This window comes from Podarcis pityusensis (assembly GCF_964106645.2).
Source record: "Podarcis pityusensis genome assembly, chromosome: 6".
Taxonomy (NCBI): Eukaryota; Metazoa; Chordata; class Lepidosauria; order Squamata; family Lacertidae; genus Podarcis; species Podarcis pityusensis.
Window position 1 is genome coordinate 44,776,594 of NC_138030.1, and position 22,447 is coordinate 44,799,040.

The 22,447-nt window shown below is 41.9% G+C and overlaps 1 protein-coding gene across 2 annotated transcripts in view; it reads right to left on the reverse strand.

The window, feature by feature from the left end:
* Positions 1-22,447, reverse strand: part of LOC308479363 (bridge-like lipid transfer protein family member 3A) — a 50,134-nt gene that overhangs the window by 16,502 nt on the left and 11,185 nt on the right. For both annotated transcript variants that reach the window (XM_081009957.1, XM_081009958.1), the window contains exons 2-10: positions 14,863-15,025; positions 12,617-12,655; positions 9,451-9,542; positions 7,442-7,631; positions 6,445-6,585; positions 5,116-5,286; positions 4,051-4,222; positions 1,430-1,516; positions 530-700 (exon numbers count right to left, since the gene is read on the reverse strand). In XM_081009957.1, the coding sequence (XP_080866083.1) occupies positions 530-700; positions 1,430-1,516; positions 4,051-4,222; positions 5,116-5,286; positions 6,445-6,585; positions 7,442-7,631; positions 9,451-9,542; positions 12,617-12,655; positions 14,863-15,025 (1,226 nt within the window). The remainder of the gene's footprint in view (positions 1-529; positions 701-1,429; positions 1,517-4,050; positions 4,223-5,115; positions 5,287-6,444; positions 6,586-7,441; positions 7,632-9,450; positions 9,543-12,616; positions 12,656-14,862; positions 15,026-22,447) is intronic.

Consider the following 22,447-nt stretch of genomic DNA (forward strand, 5'->3'; position numbering starts at 1 on the left):
TGGCTAACTCTTCCTTACCCTAAGGCGGTGGATGAGAAAGACTCCGTGCCAAATCTCTAACACTCCAATATGCTACAATGTTGGTGGAGGGAAGTAAATTTTCCTTCTCCCCTTCCCGAAATGAAATGGCCAACGGCTTGGGGGCAAGAAGAGGTGGTGCAGCTTGGAACAACTGCTGGCCCCATGTCTTATCTTAGATGGTTACTTGGGAAAGGAGGGAGGAGGCTGTTGACACAGCTGACCTGGCAAGTTGGTTTGGGGAACTCTATTCAGAAATCTTTCCAGAATTAAACCGGTAAGGACATTATTTTAGGCGTCACCTTTGTTTTATTCTGGTCTCAGACCTAATTTTTACAATGTTCAACATGGCACATTAGTAACTGTAGAACTGTGGCAGGTGGAGGATTCAACAGCAGTTTACAGAACACAGGGTTACCCATATTTTGAGGGTCACATGTCTTCTCAAAAGCCTCCAGAGGTTGGTGAATTCATGATTAAGCAAGTATGAAGGATATGTATTTTGTGTTACCCGGTCTCTTTTTGAAGGGAGAATCTTTTCCAGTGGTTTTGGAGAAGGCAGAGCTTATTTTTTCACCATGTTTTGCCATCTTGCTTTGGAATTCATTCACCAGCTTTTCTGCCCACTGTTCCCGGGTTTCCATGGCCTCACAATACTGCACCCAGTGTTTGCAGCTGTCTCCTGAATAATACAGTAGGTTAATATTGAAAGGACCACTGTCTCTCAACTGCACAATGATCCATTCTGCAAATGCTCTACTGTACTCTGCACAACCTTCCTCAAACAGCCAAAGCATTCGTTTTTCCTTGTTAGTGGCATAGTTCAGTTTTCAGATGGGAGAGTTTGTCTGCTTTTAGTACCACTCATCGCACAGGTGAACAAATTTTGCCATTTGGGTTTCAAATTCAAAAGCTTTTCAAAGCTGTATCTCTGCTCATTGTTTTATGTCAGGGAATTTCTGCACAATTTTTAGCACAATGAAAGTACAACCATTACTAACTTGTTGCACTCAGGTCTTTCAAATCTTCCCTTGACAGTGAATTCCTGTACCATAGAAATCATATTTGTTGAATATTGGATTCACTATATTCTGCTCCTTGGTATTATGACTGCTATGAAGAATGTTGTTGCAATTAGTGCAACCTTCGCAATGTTCTGCACATTGAGCCCTGCTAAAAACAACCTATAAACCTCAATCAGAAAGACCATGTATGCCTTTCCACATATCTTTTGTGCACCTTCCCTCCTCTCCCTATCCATTCCATGGTGGTGATAGGATAATGTTGGTACCAGAGAAGTTTATTGCAGCAGCGCACTGACAAAACTAAATTGAGGTAGACTGACTAAAATTCCAGTTCTTAGTCATTAAAACTGTTTAAATTACAAATGAGACTCACAGAATGTTCTTACCTGCCCAGTGGAAAGGATAATAGTCAAAGGCCAACCTCCTAAATGTTAGTTGCATTGCACCTCCCATTATTCCATGTTTGGAAGCACCTATGGGAAAATGAAAAAAACCAATTTCAGTCTTACATCAGGAGCATCAGAAACCAACTGTGTAGGTGAGCATTCTTCTTTGAGTGATACTTCTTTGAGTCCAGCATTCTCATATAGGCTGAAGAGGATGCCAGATCACAGTGCTGTAGTCACTGCACTGCTTTGGAGAAGACAAGTTCTTCACCAGCAGGGATTCTGTCCTATTTACACTACAAAATTGTCACTCCTTGCGCTTCTGCCTATATTCCGACTGCTTCCAGAGGAGTGGATTAACAGCCAATACAGCAATTCTGGACAAGTTCCAGAGCAGTTCAGTGGCCCCTCACATCCTCTGGGATTGTTAATTGGAAATCTATGTGAATCAGTGGCCTGTGTGGACCAGCTTTCACCAGCTGTAACTGAAAGGCTTGCTGAGCCCTAAAGATGTGTGGTCCAATACACATTTATATATTTTATTGTAAGCCACCTTAGGTAAGCTTTCTAAAGAATACAGTTCAAACATCTTTTTAAAAAATCTGTCTTACAGATAATATAACCTATTATCACTGGCCCCGACAACAAAATTCCTCCAATATGCAGACACTATGATGTATTAAACATATATACCGGGCCTCTAGTGCCACTGGATAGAGATACTAGTTTCTCAAACATCTACACGGCTGTAGCTAATGAAATTGCTGGAAAATATGCACTAACTGTGGGAAATAAAACAAAGAAAACAAATTGGAATAATGCTGAAGAAATAGCACTCAGGTAAAAGAACTAACTACATATTTTTGAGACATGTTATTCTAATAATAAAGAGTCTGTCAGTGATGTGGGGGAAAGGGATATACAGTGGTACCTTGGTTTAAGAACAGCTTAGTTTATGAACAACTTGGATTAAGAACGCGGCAAACCCAGAAGTACCGTATTTTTCGCTCTATAAGACGCACCAGACCATAAGATGCACCTAGTTTTTGGAAGAGGAAAACAAGAAAGAAAATATTCTGAATCCCAGAAGCCAGGACAGCCAGCAGGATCGCTACGCAGTGTTCCTGCTGGCTGTCCTGGCATATGGGATAGTTGCGCACGGCCTCTCCCGGGCAAGGGGCGGCTAAGCAAGAAGCCAGGACAGCCAGCGGGATCGCAGCGCAGCGATCCCGCTGGTTGTCCTAGCTTATGGGATAGCCGCACACAGCCTCTCCTGGGCAAGGGAAAAGCCCCAAAGAGCCGCACACATGCTCCACATGGCTCTTTAAAGGTAGTGCTGAGCAGAGCCTCCCGCCTGCATTCGCTCCATAAGACGCACACACTTCCCCTTATTTTTTAGGAGGGGAAAAGTGCGTCTTATAGAGCGAAAAATACGGTAGGTGTTTTGGTTTGTGAACTTTGCCTTGAAAAGCAGAACATGTTCCTGTTGAGTGTGTTCCATTTGTAAACTGAGTCCCCTGCTGCTATGGGGAAACACGCCTTGGTTTAAGAACACTTTGGTTTAAGAACAGACTTATGGAACGAATTAACTTCATAAACCAAGGTACCACTGTATACTAACAATAGCAACCACTGCAGATGAAGAACAGCCACCCGGGAATAGGATTAAAACTAGGACAAACCAAAATAGCAAGATGGTTCCTCAAGGAGGTAAATTTTTTTTCAAGTAGAGAAAGATCACCAGAAAACTCAAGAGAAAATTCACCAGATTAATTTAGTTGAATTACTCCAGATTTTCCCAGCCAGGATTCAAAAGTCATAAGAGACCAGATGAATTTGAAAGCAATCAAGTTGTTTTCAATAAGATCAAGTGTCTGTTCTATTTGCTTATGTAAATTGCTTTTCAACTTCCACCAGTGTCCTCAGAAAACCATCCAAACTTCAGCTCAAAATGAAAATGAAAATCTCAGGATAGAACTACATATTACCTCAGCAAAAACAGATCCCCAAGCTCATGTTTACTAACGTAGAAGAAGGGTAATTTGTCAGGAAGCATAATAGGGCAGGAGAGGGGGTGCTTAGATGTTATCTCCACCTTGGTTATTCTTCCTTTAGCCCAAACATACTTATGGTTTCAAAGCCAGGTTTGGGAGTGGATGAGAAATGATTAAAAATATGTGAGGAAGATCACTGGCAGAGAATGATAATAACTGGAGTAAGAGTAAAGCACTTTCTCCCACCCACCAATTTTCTCTGGAAGTGCCTCTTGCATAATTTGCCTTAAGAGAAAAATAAAAGGGCTGGGAACCTCATGTTTCTCCTCAAAATATGCAGTTTTCCTCTTAGGCACTTCTGAACCATGATTACTGCCTCACTGATGCCTGTAAGAAGTCTCTCATCATATAGTTTTTATATAGACTTGTAACCTGCTTTTTTTTTTTACTAGACTCCTTATAACAGCTTACAACATTTATAAAATACAGCTTTTCAATAGCAAAACTTTACAACTCAAAAATTAAGACCATGCAATGGATAGACACATGAGAAAAGATAGGGTGGGGAGGAAGGGAATAAGGAAAGAGAATTTTAGGTTCTCCTAATCACATTTTATGTTTGGGTACCTGTCTCTCGGGTGTGACTGTCATCACAGATGTGAAGGTCTAGACGGGAGATGAGAAGGTGGTAGGAAGACTCTTTCATATCATGTTTCTCGAAGTACTGGCTGATCACTTTGTGGCTGTTCCCAAATGACTGAGGCCAGGACTGTTGAGCACTCGGAGCTGGAGGTGTGATCTATAACAGAGAAATTAAGCCTAGGCATATACATATAGAACCAAGGTGAAACAATGGATTTATATTTTACGAGGAAGGAGACAACACAGGTTATACTAAAAGAAAAACCCTAGAGGGTGCTCTACTGAAACAGAAATTTAATATGGGGTGAGTGAGGCTTTGAAAATGTCTAATTAAATGAAGATTGTTCTTTTGCAGCCTTGGCTCTTCCTTTTCACCTGCAGCATGAATTCAAGTGAGGGATACCAATGACGAATCTTCAGGATGGGTAGAAATGTTGCCTTTTAGCCTTACTATTTAAAGATCAGGCAGTATTTCTCTCATGTCTGATCTAAGATCAGATGTTCTTTAGGGAAGTCAGTTTGAAAGTTACTATGGAAAATAAAATTGGATCATCTTAAGCACCGACTGCTTATGCAATCTCAACACCAAGTTAATAAAGATTTTAAAAGGCAATTAGTGTAATTTAATGGGTGGTTTAAAGAGAGAACATGAGGGAAGGGGCATAAGAGGGATACCAATGCATGAAACATTTGAAGAAGAGGTCTCAAGAGGGTTTTACAAAAAACAGTGGCAGAAAAGAGATGGTAGAACTGTCCATTTCTATTTAATATGTTTTGTTCCTCAGCAAGCAAAATCTCTGCAGTGGCCACTATGTGAAAGACAAAAGGGCAGCCATCTGACAGTGACAGAAAATTCTATACCCAGTAAAAGCTTCTTCACTAATGTCTTTGCTATTTACTTTTAATGTTTAACTGATTACTGTATTTTAATACTTTGTTGGAAGCCGCCCAGAGCGGCTGGGGAAACCCAGCCAGATGGGCGGGGTATAAATAATAAATTCTATTTATTCTACCGAACACCATCATAGCATGTAAGGAAGAGCTGCTTACATGGACAGGTTCAGGAGCCAAACTTTTCCTTTGCTGAGCTGACTTCTCCATGGCTTCACTCAAGGACTCTGCATACTTCATCATTGCCTTCAGCTGAGAATCAGTCAGCACCCACAGCAAGTCATCAAGAAGGAACATGAGCTTGGATGCCACCACATTACAATCCTTTGTCTGTCTCACAAACAGAAAAAAAGTTTAGCATAAACATCTGGTCCAAAAACATTTACTCCCTTTGCTGATGGGACTTCACAGAACTAATTAACTGAGTTTCAGTGGACATGTGCAACCTCAGCAAAGTGAGAAGTAGGCAACGCCTCTGGCTGATTGCAGATATCTAGTTCGGGTATCTGATGGAAGTTACATTTGCCGGCATGCTCATAGCTCAGCATTTATCACTTTTATCTGAAGAAGAAAGGAACAGGCTGCGTTGTTAAACTTGCTAGAGCATGAAAACGAACAGATTATGCTGTGTGGGTGTTTCAAGCACTCATCTCACTGTGGGAATTTGTATATAATAATCAAGTTATCATATGTGAAGATTGATGTACTTCTGTAGGGTGCTTGGTATCTGCACAGCCATGGGCTTTACCACAGTGTCTAAAGGAGGGCATGCAATCTGGAGAACATGACAGAAATTGGACAAGCTGAAGTTTTTTTTTAAAAAAAATAATATTTTCTTTGGGGGGGGGGGGAGGAAACTTGAGATGGCCCTAAATCGGGAGTTTGATTTCTTTTTCGAGCATAGTTTCCAGTACCTTGACCTCTGCTTTTATACACCTATTACACACCCTAATGTTAACTATGAATTCCCACTCCTCTCTATTACTGTTTGAGACAAAACATACTGCAAGAAGAAGAAGAAGAAGGGTTTGGATTTGATATCCTGCTTTATCACTACCCGGAGGAGTCTCAAAGTGGCCACCATTCGCCTTTCCCTTCCTCCCCCACAACAAACACTCTGAGGTGAGTGGGGCTGAGAGACTTCAAAGAAGCGTGACTAGCCCAAGGTCACCCAGCAGCTGCATGTGGAGGAGCAGAGACGTGAACCCGGTTCACCAGATTACCGGTCTACCGCTCTTAACCACTACACCACACTGCAATGCCATACAATGTCCCTCATAAAAACCTTACGAAATAAAAATAAAATAAAATGCAAATTTTAATAATTCATTACAGCTACAGAACACAGACTTTCTAATTGAATGCAGAATGACTGCGTAAGCAAAGAATATCAGATCTCCAATATTCAGTAGAAGACCAAAGGATGTTATCTGAACACACTTGTGGGGCCTACTAAGTATTTCATCCAACTGCGCTTTCCATACTTGCCTTTCTCTTAAGAGATATTTGGATTCTGCCCTGGTTCGTAATAAGTCTTAGCGGGGTGGTGACAGGATCTTGATCTCCATTTTCTGTAGCATCTGCCTCTATGCGAAGCGTTTGCCAGGTGAGTTCTTTAAATGTTAGAACCTATGCAGAGGGGAGAGAGAACACAAAGACAAAAAGGGAAGAATGCTTAACTTTTACAGATGGATACAATGTATTGTAGCAAATTAGGAAACATACTTTACTGAAACAGGAAGAAAATGTGTGATTGCACTCTAGGGGAAACAATAGAACTCTTCAGCATCCCACCTTGTTTCAGAATGAGATGTGGCCAACAGCAGCCTTAGAGCATCCTCTATCCTTTGGGTCTAATTAGGCCTGGCACAGGTTGCAATTTGAGCCATAAGGCTGTTTCCCACAAACCATGGCCACCTGCCCCATACATGACAACCAGAAGGTTAAGATGAGCTCCCAATTACTCCTTTGCAAACAGGGCTCCCTGCCAGCAGAAATAAGCACAGACAGGGAACCCCAACAAGATTGGCAGCACTAGGTAGTTCCCTGCTTTCTTAGTGTGTGAAGGTTCGCTTTCTCAGTGTGTGGGAAGCTGGTTTAGATTCAAACCCCTTGAAAGTATAGCTTCAAAGGAGGTTGCTGTAACCAGCTGGAGAGGTAGCAGATTATTAAAGGGGGGTGTGGGGGTGTCATTGAATGTCTATACATTGGTACCTCAGGTTACATACGCCTCAGGTTACAGACTCCGCTAACCCAGAAATAGTTCTTCAGGTTAAGAACTTTGCTTCAGGATGAGAACAGAAATTGTGCTCCGGCGGTGCGGCAGCAGCAGGAGGCCCCATTAGCTAAAGTGGTGCTTCAGGTTAAGAACAGTTTCAGGTTAAGAACAGACCTCCAGAACGAATTAAGTACTTAACCTGAAGTACCACTGTATTGCAAATCCTTGTGAGTCAGCAGAAGAGATTTCAAATAAGAGACTATTTACCTCTCCCCTGTTTGGATCAGTGATGCGGGTGAAGCGGAGGTCACTTTGCTGCCAGTTGGGGTTGACACTGTATCCTTGAAGCTGCCACAGTTCAAAAGAAGCATGGAAGGCCTTGGAGTGGATCTTGATGGTGATGGAATTGACAGCAATAAACATACCCTCTACTACCTTCTCAGCAAAGCCATATTCACTGTAAGGAGGGAAAGGGCTTTTAAAAGGGCAGGAAATCTGATCATTGCAGCATGACATAACATTGTTACAAGGCAAGTTTCTGCTAGGCTGGTATTAAACACAGCAGATTCACAAGCTAGATGTGACCTCCATGCTTATACTCTCCAACCCTTCTTCAGTATCAAGGAGCACTGTAGTAATGAAATGTCCCTCTGCTCATGAATGTGAAATTCTGATGTTTCAGGATATTATAATGTATTCAGTAATTGAATTCAATTTATAAACTGAAACACTCATGAGCAATTATGATCCTACAGTAATAAACAAAGAGGAGCAAGTTATATTTGGTGCAATGGAACACCGTAATGGAAACCAGAGCGCATGGAAACACTGTTTACCTTCCCGCCACAATGGTACCTATTTATCTACTTGCACTGGTGTGCTTTCAAACTGCTAGATAGGCAGGAGTTGGGACAGAGCAACAGGAGCTCACCCCATTGTGGGGATTCGAACCGCCAAGCTTCTGACTGGCAAGCCCAAGAGGCTCAGTGGGTTAGACCACAGCGCCACCTGCACCCCTTACTATTTATCATTAACAACAAGAAACACAGTAGCAGTTGCTGGGGCAGCATGGGCTCTTGCCACTGCACCACACTACTTCTCAGTTATTGGCAGCAACATATGGCATTCGGAATCTAGGTAAGCAATGCCACCCTGCCTGTACTACTCTGGTGGCTGCAACTAATTAAACAGAGTATACATGCAGGGTCCACTATCTGCCCACTCTGAAAATTCACTTATCCAAACATAAAAAATTATTCCTAAATTTTACTATATACTCTGCATATTCAGATATCCAAACATCTGGAGTTTGCCTGCTTCCTTATTTCCTTGCTTGTTTGTGCTTTTCTGGTTGGTAACAGCCATTTTCAGATGAAAACCATGCAGGGAGGTATGGAGGTAGTGAGATCAGAAAAATCAAAGAGCAGGAGAGATCAGACAAACTAGGGAACAGGAGAGATCAGAGAAGTCAGTATTTTCTTTGTCTTACTTTTGCTGGTTAGCTGCAACCATTTCAAGAAGAAACCATGGAGAGAGGGGAAAGAGACACATCCCCAATTAGAAATGTTCCCATAAGAATCAATGGAAATTGTGGACTCATTATGTGAATGCTTGCCTGACAAACAATTTCCATTGTTTTCAGTAAGTGGGACCTGTGTACAATATGTATAGTGCCACATAACAATTCTTTCCACATTAACAAAAATACTCATTTACAGAGTCCCATCCAGCAGAGAAGCCAGAAATGTTGTAGCAGGGGGTAAGGAACCTCCAGGCTGCAAATAAAAAATAAAAATTAAAAAGGTCCCCCATCTAGATCCTACAGTGCAAAGAAGAAAAAGAAAAGAAAAACCTGTAACTTTTCTTAGTGGGATTATTAAGCAGGGAAAAGGTTAAGAATCATTTCCCCAGGTTTCTGCAAAAGAATGTAGCCTCCCTGGTTGCATTTTGTAAAAGAAAGAAAAGGATCAAGGAAAAACTACACAAGACTCACAGGAGGGTTGCTTTTACACCAAAGCCATATAAAAGCAGAATTTGTTGTGGTTTTGAGTCTAAACGTATAATACTTTATTTGTCAATACAGAAGTCAGGCTCTGTATTCTGTAGTACAGGCTCAACATAAGTGTCCAGATTTTCAGTAAAATCTCAAGCAGCAGGAATTGAAAAGTAGAAAACTTGGATTACAAAGTCAGACCCAACACATCATTTGGGAACAGGGAAAGCAGAAGTAATATAAAACACTGCAATGACAAATGTTGGTTACAAGCAATATTAACCTTTGTCCTGAAGCAAGGGCAATAGGAGACTGTCCATTGGGTGGCCGGGGCTCTTCACATGTCCGCATCTCCACTTCAACTTTATCCAACAACTGTGAACATAGCAAGGAAACAAGACATGGAAAAGTTACCTAAGAAAAAAGTGTTCATTAGCTATCCTAAAGGTTTGGGTTTAAGATATTCAGGCTCCTTCTGAAACTGCAGGATTAATTACTAGCACAAGTGAGAGGCTAGGCAAACAAGTCTGGTAAGCCCAATAGGTTTCAAGTATCAAAACCTTCCTGGGGCAAATCTCCTTATTATTTACACAGCAATGTTTTCTGTATGATCTACTTGGCTGTTCTCTGTTTTGAATGTTGTTCCTCATTTTTCTTCTTTCTTTCATATGCTTCCCAAATCTATATCGTCCTTTATAAAATTGTATTAATACTGGTAAATTATCATGAGACCCACTGAAATAGACTTTTGAGTAAACCTTAGTTGGCTACCACCCTTTAATATAATTATTATTACTATTATTATTTTATATCCTGCCTACTCAAGCTTTGAAACTGTAAGTAAATTCAGCTAGGGGGAAAACAACCTTGAGATTGGGGGAATCTCCAGTTAAGTACTGGCAAACAAGTGGGATTAAATACCTTTTCATCCTACTAAATTATTTACCCTTGTAACGGTTGGCAACTCCCACCATTACTTTATTCCAGAAAAGGCAAATTAGGGAACACTTGTCTGCAAAAAAACATATAGTTCCACAATAATTTATTTTATTTATTTTATTTCATAACATTTATACACTGCTGGATTATTTAAAAAACCCTTAAAGAGATTTACAAAATCTAAAATAGTAAAATCAAGGCGGGGGGGAGAATCACAACTGTACTATAAAGCACACAAAAATTAAATACTGAAACATATTAAAATGTATGCCTAGATTCAGGGCAAATTTATGTTTACGTTACATATTGCAACATTTCTATATGACAGACATTTCTAGGTAAGGAATTGACATATTGTCCATGTGTGTCAAATGCCCCTCAAAATCCCAACAGTATTCTCATCCCCTCAAAAGGAACAATAAGCTACTAAAAGAAAAAGAAAAAGAAAAATTGCAATACAAAAGACATTTTTCTGTTAGATCTGAAAAGAAAAGACCTTTACTTAGCCTATTACAACCATATTAAAAAAAATATTTCATTCTCACAAGTCACTACTCTAAAAAACACAAAGATGTGCATTTGTGTATAATTTTTGAGTATACACAGGTAAGGCAATAATCTCAGAAGTGATTTAACACAACAGAATCACAACTGAATCAAAACTAGATGTTTGCCTTGGAAGCAACTAGTAAAATGCAAGAAGGAACATTATAATATAAAACATGGCTAATAGACACAGAAATGCATATACAGTGGTACCCCGCAAGACGAACGCCTCGCGAGACGAAAAACTCGCAAAACGAAAGGTTTTTTCGTTTTCGAGTTGCCTCGCAAGACGAATTTCCCTATGGGCTTGCTTCGCAAAACGAAGCTTGCCCCGGGGACAGCGGGTCTTCTCTTTTGAAGCAAGGGGCGGCGGGGAGAAGCGATCTTCTCCCCGCAGCCCCAGGTCCGGGGGCAGCGGGAAGCGCTTCCCGCTGCCCCCGGACCTCTTTTGAAGCAAGGGGCTGTGGGGAGATCGCGATCTCCCCGCAGCCCCTTGCCTCAAAAGAGGTCCGGGGGCAGCGGGGAAGAAGTGCTGCGCTTCCCGCTGCCCCCGGACCTCTTTTGAAGCAAGGGGCTGCAGGGAGAAGCGCCCCTTGCTTCAAAAGAGGTCCGGGGGCAGCGGGAAGCACTTCGCGCTGCCCCCGGACCTCTTTTGAAGCAAGGGTTTGCGGGGAGATCGCTTCTCCCTGCAGCCCCTTGCTTCAAAAGAGGTCCGGGGGCAGCGGGGAAGAAGCGCTGCACTTCCTGCTGCCCCCGGACCTCTTTTGAAGCAAGGGGCTGCAGGGAGAAGCGCCCCTTGCTTCAAAAGAGGTCCGGGGGCAGCGGGAAGCGCTTCGCGCTGCCCCCAGACCTCTTTTGAAGCAAGGGTTTGCGGGGAGATCGCTTCTCCCTGCAGCCCCTTGCTTCAAAAGAGGTCCGGGGGCAGCGGGGAAGAAGCGCTGCGCTTCCCGCTGCCCCCGGACCTCTTTTGAAGCAAGGGGCTGCAGGGAGAAGCGCCCCTTGCTTCAAAAGAGGTCCGGGGGCAGCGGGAAGCGCTTCGCGCTGCCCCCGGACCTCTTTTGAAGCAAGGGTTTGCGGGGAGATCACTTCTCCCTGCAGCCCCTTGCTTCAAAAGAGGTCCGGGGGCAGCGCGAAGCGCAGCGCTTCTTCCCCGCTGCCCCCGGACCTCTTTTGAAGCAAGGGGCTGCGGGGAGATCGCTTCTCCCGGTGCTCCGAAGCGGGGCGGGGGGGCGGGAACACCTTCCCCCACCGCCCCGCTTCGGAACGGTGCTCCGAAGCGGGGCGGGGGGGCGGGAACACCTTCTGAAGGCTGGCGGGGGGGCAAAAGTCTTTGTCCCCCCTGCCTGCCTTCCCAGGGGCTTTTAAATCGCCCCGGATAGCGGAGAAGTCCTCCGCTGTCCCGGGGCGATTTTAAAATGCCGCCCGCCAGCATTTTAAGATTGCCCGGACAGCGGAGAAGTCCTCCGCTGTCCCGGGGTTTTTTAAAATGCTGGGGGTGGGAAGAAAAGCCCTTATCCCCCCCCCCCAGCCTTCAGAAGAGGTCCGGGGACAGACTGTCCCCGGACCTGGTCTGAAGGCGGTTTCCCTAGGAACGCATTAATTGATTTTCAATGCATTCCTATGGGAAACCGTGCATCGCAAGACGAAAAACCCGCAAGACGAAGAGACTTGTGGAACGAATTAATTTCGTCTTGCGAGGCACCACTGTATGGAAAAGTCAGTGTATTTCACTAGTTAGGTATCAGTTCTTTCCTTCCCACATTTTAATTTTAATCATTGGAATTATACAGGACTATACCTCTCAATGAAAGTTGCAATATTGGAAATAGCCCTATGCTGCCACCAGTTTGATCAACAGTAGAAGTATATAGCCTTAAGTTCCAGCATTGAAAACACATGCTCTCTCTTTTTCTGAAACAATCTAGAGTTACAAGTTCTCACTAACAGGTAAGCAAGGCCATTACCAGACAGATTGGGTGAGTCTTCAGCTTTGTCCACTGGATCTGTAACAAGAAAGCAGATGTAAAATAAACACGAACTGTCACAAGGGCTAAATAGATTCAGGGTGACAGTAATAAGATCAGTTCCAGCAAACTGCTGCTCTGAAAAGTGACACTGTAAAAGCAGCTCTATGGAAATACAAGCTGTTTGAGGACAATACTATTTCTTGTACCCTTGCATGCAGAAGACATTTGATAAAGAACAAAGAGTGCTTTGGGTCTTTAGATTTATTGTGTCATGAACCTTCATGCCTACTTTATCAGATGCCCAAGTACAATATACAGCCAAACAGGAAACAATGGCTTGGATCCAAAGATCCCGCTGCACCAGCCAAAGGCATTTCCACCCATTTAGGAAAGTTACCAGTTCCACCTCTCTGTAATCTCCCATACCCATGACAGGAGGCTCCAGGGAATTGGAAGACCCTCCAGACTGCAGGGGTCAGCAACCTTTTTCAGCCGTGGGCCAGTCCACTGCCCCTCAGACCATGTGGTGAGCCGAATTATATTTTTTTTTGCGGGGGGGGGGGGGAAATGAACGAATTCCTATGCCCCACAAATAACCCAGAGATGCATTTTAAATAAAACGACACATTCTATTCATGTAAAAACATGCTGATTCCTGGACCGTCCGTGGGCTGGATTGAGAAGGCGATTGGGCAGCATCTGGCTCATGGGCCTTAGGTTGCCTACCCCTACTCCAGAGCACCCGAGGATTCCCCAATCAGTTATCCCCCTTGCATAATTGTTATGTTAACTTCATCTTTGTATCCCAATCAATGTACAATGGTACCTCAGGATGCGAACGGGATCCATTCCGGAGCCCCGTTCGCATCCTGAAAGCAACGTAAGATGCGATGGTGCGCCTGCGTAGGTTGCGTTTTGCTGCTTCTGCGCATGTGCGTGACGTCATTTTGAGCGTCTGCGCATGCGGCAAAACCCGGAAGTAACCCGCTCCGTTACTTCCGGGTTGCCGCGGAGCGCAACTCAAACATGCTCAACCCGAAGCACATTCAACCCGAGGTCCTCATAACCCTTATTCAAAATCTGAAATGCTGTTAAATGTTAGTGAATTGCTACAAAGCCCCTTTTCCAGCTATCTTTTAAAACACTTATCCAGTACCAAGACCCTGAAGTATGAGATGGTCTTTCTAGAGACAATGAAACGAAACCTTCACCTCGCTGGTTTCTGTAATTTCTGTTTTTTATGTAACCTTCCATTAACCTGAAAAAGATTGGGCCTGTTACATTTTTCATAACCAAGCTTGCCAATGCGCATGCAGATCAAATCCTGAGTCATGTTACACATGAGAAATCTTGCTGTTTGCATTAGTTATACAGTCTCATATTTGGGAGTATAACAAACAGTCCACTCCCTTATTGTGTTTGCTTTGCATTTCTTGCAAGGGCTGCTTCTCATGTTAATTTATCAACAAGCATATTAATACATATGTCAGAAAAAAATTAAAATGTATTGGCAAAAGGAGGATCAGTAATTTCAACTCTCCAGTGGTTTCTCCATACATGTACTGAGAAGGAACAGACATTTCTGGTGTTTCAGCCGATAAAATGTTCCTAAAATGTTGCAAGTATTAACATCCCTATCAAAAAGCAGTAACATGAAAAGCAGCTCTGAGTATTAAACAAAGAAGGCAAAGGAGCCGATGGGGTCATTACTCTGGGAACAGTTCAAATCAAAGCTGCACTTTTTATTAACAATCTCCTAAACCATTTTGCACGGGGTTTGTGTCACTATGGGTAATCCTAATGGAGCTTAAACGATTACTCGCTTACATCAACTGAAAAATCAATTTCCTGCTTCAAAAAGAGCTTGGGGCAACATTTTCAAGAGGAGAACATTGCGCTCTGTGTGTAAATGTTCAATTGCAACTACTAAATACAATCCTTGCAATTATGCATTTAAACAGAACAAATTCAGATGAAACAGAACAATCAATTTAAAACTGAATTTAACCAGTCTGCTTGTAATTTCTGCAGCGTCTCTTGGTTCAGAACTTGATCCTCTTGTGCCAGTTATTGGAGCAGATTTCATAGCACACGTATGGGAAGATTAGCGATTTGGGTACAAAGCCAGAGCAGCTTGGAGTGAGGATTGCACTTGTTTAGTACGAAAGTAGGAAGAATGGCATGTAATCAGGACAGGAAATACTTTCAGTACTGCAAAAGCTTTTGCTGATAATTTAACTCACCCTGATGGAAGCCTTGTTACAAAAGACCCGAGTAATGGCAAGCCAGGTGGGCAATTCCAATACATTCTGCAGGACCTCTTCATCTAGTTCAAGGTTAGTCAGCTGCCCCTGTCCTTTGAGTGTGCTCAGGTTGATCTTATCAGGAGAGAGATTCTTTGTAAACCTGTTGCCAAGGGAAAAAAGAGAAAAAGCTAAAGCTTGCATGGATCAGTGGACAGAGCAACCTTTCATCTCAGTTTCAGCTCATTCACCATAATTCTTGTTGTAAAGTAAGAATTATGTCATGAAATTGTCTACTACTTGCAGTGTCCTCCTTTGCAAGATTATATAGTGAGAAATATGAACATTTTAAGATCCGTCTTACATTTAAAATGCTGCAAAAAATAATACAGACAGCAACATTTATCTGGATAAAATTCAGCTGGAGCATATTAAGTTCTCTTGTTGCTAGTAACTATAATTATTAGCTGTTAATTCCTCCTCTTAGAAAACACATATATCTTTCAGTACACTTGCCTGCCGAGTAGGTCTCAGATATTAGAGTCAATATGATGACTGAGGATAGTTCTAATGCTGAATAAAAACTGCAAAGGCTTTCAGGGTAAAATGACAGGTAGAAGAATGGAGTGGAATGGAAAGTAGAATAGACTTTGGTATGAATACATCAAGCAGTGGGAAAGCAAAGATGGCAGTGAAACTATGAAGTGCATTTCTTTTAAATTTATACTTGGGACTTCTCTTTTGACACTCAGCCCTTTTAATCCCTGGCTGCAATTCTCTGCCCATTTATGAGTTAATATACTTAGGCTCAGCTGTGAACCTGTTTTCCTCTATGCTGGAAAATCTTGTCCTGTCCTTTCAAGTAACTTACACCAGCCATCTCCTTGTTATCCACTGCAAAAGAGAATTGCTGTACTTTTTCAAACCCAGTTAATTGTGTGTTCCCTATTCAGAAATATTACACTGCATAATTAATGTTTGTTCAGATATTTTCCCTATATCGTCACCATAATGTGAAGTTACCACAAGCTTTCTGTAAGCAACCATTTAGCATGAGGCAGGACTTAAGCAGCAAAAAGAAAGGAGTTTATCACAATCTGAGGTTAACAGCAAGCTTGCTGTGGGATTGTGCAGGGTTGCCTGATACCCTCTCCCTTGTGAATCACTCATACCAAAACTATCTCTTAGAATTGCCCAATCCCAGAAAACTCCCAGCTCTTGTTGATACTGGGAACATTATGAGGAGGGGTGAAAATACCAAGTTCAGATACACAATGACAGAAATTTGCTAGTGTATGTTTTCACTTTCTTCCTCTGGCCTGATATAGATGTAACATTCCTGATTTGCTTAAAATGACAGGGATATCATGAATGTTCTGCAAGCTCACATTCTCCCACTCTCGGCAGTGTAACATTACATCTGCAAATTAACAGTAGCCAGGATTGCTGCTGTAATCAGATCTAGAACCAGGACTTGAAGTGGTTATTCAACTCTGAGTACAAGGGCAATCCTGATTAGCCACAATTCTGGTTAGTACTGATGCACAGGAAAAATTATACCCAGGTTAAAGCAAACCTTGGGAGGGAGTACGAAGGAATACAAAAGTTAACTTTATCTTGCTCTTAGTCTCTTAACCACCACCCCCAGGAAGTTTCTTTATACAGCGTCAAACCATTTGTCATCTACCCCAACAATGTCTACACTAGGGACGAGCAGACCTCTGACTTGTGGGATGTAATTTTTTTTTAACAGCAAAAACCCTGAGATCTACCAACTGGAGCCAGGTGCAAAATGGTGGCTCAGTTGGGCAGATATATGTAGGCATTGCTTTAGCAAAGCTAGGCCAAGGGCCCCCCCACATCAGCCTAATTTAGAAAGTGAAAACCTTTTAGTTGTTGCTATTTTCAGACAACTGGAAATCAGAAGCACTTGCTGATCTACTGAAAATCACCTAGAGATCTACCAGTGGACCCTGATTCTGCCTACCTCTGGACTGGACTATTTGGCAGTAACTCTCCAATGTTTCAGACAGAAGTCTTTTCCAGTCATATCAGGAGATACCAGGAATTGAACCTGGGAACTTTTGCATGCAAAAGATGTGCTTTACCACTGAGCGGTCCTCCCCAACACAAGGAAGAGGATACTACCATGCACATGAGTTGTGTCTTTTTGCTAAAACTGGAAATTCAAGGAAGAGAAATTAGCATACACTCCTGAGGTGGTCAAGCTTTTACTGATTCAGAGTGCCTGATTTAATTAGTTATATTCAATGAGGTAGCAGTGGCTGGGGTTGTTTTCTCCCTGATGTATACAATGAAGATGTGAATAGGGCCATGAGAGAACAATTTAAGCCTTTATTTCTCTCTAGACACACGAATCCCTAGGCTGTATCTAATCTGCAACTAGTAGAGTACTATATCACTCTGCAAAAAATTAGTTCTATTTAAAGCACATAACATTAACATGATTCAACATCACTCTGGGTTGGTGCAATAAGGCTGTAACCAGGTCTCTCAGTGTGGTCACAGGCCACAGGGACTGTCAAGGGAAAAACAGATCAAGTTATCCTGCCCATTCCTCTCTCCAAAGGACCTAGCTCCATAGAAAAATGTTCTCAACAAGAAACAATCTGAACTGAAACTGTGTGATAATGTATCTTCATCCTTTCTGGATCCCAGTTCATTGAGATTATCCGCCTGATAATTTGCTAATTATTGAAAACCCAAAAGCATTTCACACACATTCCTCTTTACTAATTCTAATTCTTCACAGCAGCCCAGCAGGTGGAGAAGAAAAGACCCCATTGTTGGCAAGAGTAAGATTAGATTCCAGTGTTAATCACACCCTGTGGTTCTCTCATTTCCTTTTGCCTGAAAAAGCACTACTTCATTGTGCCTTTCACAAAGACTTCAGCAAAACTCTGCCAGAAACTCAGCGGGGAAAAGAAGAGTGAACAAGGGCTATTCTGGTCACAAGTAGAATCAGTTCCAGGTTTGGCTGTGACTCTGCAAGAAACAGATGCTGAACAGACAGCTGAGAGCCTGGTGAACCCAATTTATGGCTAATTCATACATTCCACTGGCCTCTCTATGTGCATTTAGTAGCATAGACAATGATCTAATCATATGAGCAGTATAATTAGGCAGATACTCTTCAGTACTACAGAAGGAACTTCCATGAAAGGGGTGGCCGAATATGTATTTCCTTGTCCACAAAAGTGGCTGCCACAGTACTGCAAGAGTTGCCATCTTCACACATTACATTGCTCATAGGAATTGGCTACTTTCCTGATCTCCTAATGTATAACTAATATACAAGTTGGCTTCTAGGTGGCTAGGATTTTATTTTTGTTAGGCATGCTGATTCAGAGTGCCTGATGCTTGCATGCTACACATAGACACTGTGAAGCCTCCATCTATCTCTGCTAATGCAAATCCCAGGCTAAAGTCTAACAGGAGAACCGCAGGAAGCACAGTCCACAACAGTAGCTACTCAAATTCCTTGTACTAGTTAATAACTTTTTCTTGCAATACCTTTTCTTGCACTTTCAGGCAGGTGCTACCAGCTGTAGGAAAAGGTATCACCTGGACAATCCTCTGCCTTCTGATTCTCTTCTAAGCTATTATTCAGCGCATGAAATTATTGTTGGATATTCTCTCTGTGTGTGAGAGAATCATTTGTTCCAGAAACAGAGAAGAACAGAGAAGAAGTCTCAAGAAGCAGCAGAAGGCTGAGATTGTTTTGTCTATGCAAGGACATTTTCTGTGGGAACTGTTCTTTGGACGTGCACAGTGTGACAGGAAGTATTGATACCAATGGTTCTGTATAACTTGTGAGTCTCTTGCTTGTGTCTTGTGGTAAGAGAAACAGAGAGTCTTGGACTCTTGCTGGACTCTAAGCATGCCTTGACCATGGCAGTGGTGAATGTCTGTATATATTTGCTACCAATACGCTTTTATGCCTGTCAAGTAAAGTTCTACACTTGACTGAATCTTTATGGCATCCATAAGTGTTTATTGCCTACTGTGTGTACCTCCAACCCCAAAGACGCTACCAAGGAAGGAGCTGCGTTGAGATGTAACTCTGCTGAGTATGGATACTGGCACACAAGCACAGCGAAAGTGATGCTGGACCCAATCCTTCTAAATCATCCATCAGAGGTTGATGGATTGATCCAACAGTAATATCAGTGAACAGTGAAACCATGTTATATTCCCAGAGCCATGACTTTCATGCCATTCTGCAGTGCAACAGTCAGTAACAATGAACTCTACAACATACCTAAAAATATCTTGAGTTCACAAAAAGAGATAGTCATATTTGCATTAATGTGTGGCTGCTCCTGTGGCAAACAAGAGATCACCCTGCCTCAAACAGCCAAGGGCAGCCAGGCTAAGCAACATTTTCTAATGTTATCACAGTATATACAAAATGAGAAGTGAGAAAAGTAACTTGTTCCAGCTCACATCATCTGTTTCTGCAGGCAACAGACAGAAATGTTAATTTAACAATTGAGAGGAAGGAGGGCGACTTGGCTGTCTGTTAGTTTCTCAGGCTCACGAAGTAGACAGGAAGCAAATAGTTCCCTGTAGCCTGTCCAAAATAGATTTTCCTTTTAGATTATTAGTGTGGAACTGCAGGAAGATTACCAGTAGGAAACTAGAACAGGAAACACTGGAGAATATGGAGTATATCGCATACCTTCATTAATTAAACCCAGTTTGCATGTAACATGAAGCCATGCCATGGCTTAGCATGAAGACATGGGTTCCCAGAGAGAAGACTGTAACCACTGCACTTATTTCCTAGTCTGACTGCAGCTGCACTACCTGGTGCTAAACCATGGTTTGGGTTTATCATGTCAACCAAACACAGGCTCATGATTTGTCTGGAGGCGACAAACCACAGCCTGAGTTCTTAGCCCTGGATAGTATATCTGCAGAAGCAGCAGCAGGAGTACCAGGGGAAGAGTTTAGCCACCACAATCTCCTATCTGGGATCACATTAAGCCATAGTTTGGCTTGGCATTATGTGTACACTGAGCCTTAGAATGAAGAGGCAGAAAAGAAGTTTCTCTTTTCCATATATCAATAAAGGTAGGCAACTTTCATAATTGCATTGTGGTTACCACGGGGATATACAGCTGATGAGCACTTCACGTGAGGGTTCTATTCCCGACCCCTGCACATGTTGGCAGAACGCATATAAGCATGCTCTGCCCTTTTATGGCACCATTTCATTCTGCTCCATCCCCGTTCCACCCTTTTTGTGTCATGTTATATTATATTATTGGGTCACATCCTGGTTCGGTGCCATGCACAATTGTGCATCTTTGGGGTGTGCATTAATCGGTTGTTGCCTGTATGTACATGACCAAAGGAGCAATACACCAGTAGATTCTAACTTGGCTAACTCATTTTAGCTAATCCTGGCTCAGTTGCACTAGCAATACTTTATAAGACGGGGCAGAGGTGGGATATTAATCAGACCACACTGGGACCTGTTATCCACACAATTAGGTCTGAAGGTGATTAGAATTTCCTGTAATAGTCACTCAACCCCTTAACAAAACTACAAATTCCAGAGTTAACTGAAGCATGTGTGTGGAACCTCTGGGCCTCCAGAAATCATTGAACTCAATTTTCATTAGCCCAGAGATATCATGGTCAAGAGATACCATTGATATCATGGCCAATGGTCAAGGAAGGAGGCCGTTGCAGTCCAGCATCATTCATTTGGAGGGCCTCACCTTGTAAGGACAATGTGTCCTGAAAAGCATGTAATAAATAAATAAATGAAAAAAATTGAGGACCGAATATTTTATAAAAGCAGTAAATAACCTATTGGTTAGCAACTCTACCAGAATTTCCACAAAAAGGCATTGCTAACAAGCCTTTCTACAACTAAATCAAATACAGTCCTTCATTGAGTTTTAAAGTTCTGAGGATTGTTTTAGGTTTGTAAATCCTAAACCTTCAAAACTTCTCTAGTGATATATAAAACAATCCAAACCCTTGATTTGTCATGCTAGAAAGGGGCTGGATGAGGCAGACGTGTTTCTTTCTCCCAGCTTAGTATAAACAGTGTAGGGATGCCATATTTCAAAAATTAAAAACCATGACACCCCAAAATTGTTACACCTTTTTTTTAGGAAAACCCAAAAGTTGGTGAGCTTTTTTTTTAGATAAATTGCAAATTTGTTGAGAAAATCTAGACACATGGCCTGGTGGAGCTGTAGACTCAGCAGTGGCAGTGTTGCTCCAATGGGTCTTGGTTTGAGTGGCACTCTAAGGCTTCTGCTTCTACTCGATCCACCTTGACTCAATTAACTTCAGATGGATGGCTTAACTCTTATAAATAACTAAGTGAGACTGCTAATTCTAATGGATTAGATTTTCTTGACCTATGAGAATGATACAGGACTTGTTCACTGTAACATCCGATTATGGAAGATGGTTACCCTATTAATGAAACTTCAGGTAAAGAACTGCCCTTATTTACAGGCATCGCAATCTGAAATTGCTACTTGTCATCAGCAACAACCTATTCAAGCCAGAAACAGATCAAGAAACAGAACCTGGCAAACAGCCCAGTGTGTTCTCTATAAATTCATCTTTTTTGACAATTCTATTACTGGACCTCATTGTAACATCAGCCACACTATTTAGAAGTAACTTGAGTGGTGGCTTCCGTATATATGTGGGATCTGCTATTGGAATTGAAGCCATTTACACAGTGGACTTTTGAAATGCCAAACCTATTTCTGTGTTTTCTTAAAAATCCTTACTGATGTAAGGAGTCTACATTTTTAGGTACACTTTAAAATTGAATCTAAGTTCATGTCTGAACACCCTGAATTTCAAATTCAATATCCATTCCAAAAAAAATTTCCTAGTTAGCCAAACATTTATGATAAATATCAAACAACATTCTAGCGTTCTATAATCTCCTTTAGGTCAGCTATCGAAAAAATTGAGGGTAAAGAAGAGTTGTTTGCTACACACAGCCTGCATAGATATTAATTGCAGTGGCTTCCCCATGCTCCTACTGTGGTACTATTGTGATTCAGCAGTGGCAGCATAACTGTTTTTATGAAATGGCACTGGGGGAGAGGTAGAGGCCTCTTTTGAGAAAATTTCTCTTTGCTCCATCTTCCTTGATCTTTTAGTGTGGCAGCATCTACACTTCGGAACTCCCTGCCTGTTTGGCGCCTAAAACATTTTTGTTTAGACAAGCCTACAGAGATATTTAGAAGTTGATGTGAGTTTTAATCTGCTTCGTTTATTGTTATTTTAACTATTCAAAGGTCTTAAATTACTGCTCTTAATTCTTAGTGATAATTTTATTTGACCTTTTTTGTACATCACTTGGAGGTTTGTTTGTTGTTGTTTTTACAATCAAGTGGTGTAAAATTTTTATGAAATAAAATAAATAATAAAATGTTCCTTGAGTAGCCAGTCATTTAAATGACTGCTTTGCATTGCTTTTATGTTGTTGTATAGCACTCTGGTGTTTTGCAAGAGGGAGGTGTATAAACACTTCTATAAATACATACAAAGTTTTAAAAAATCTGGACACTTTATA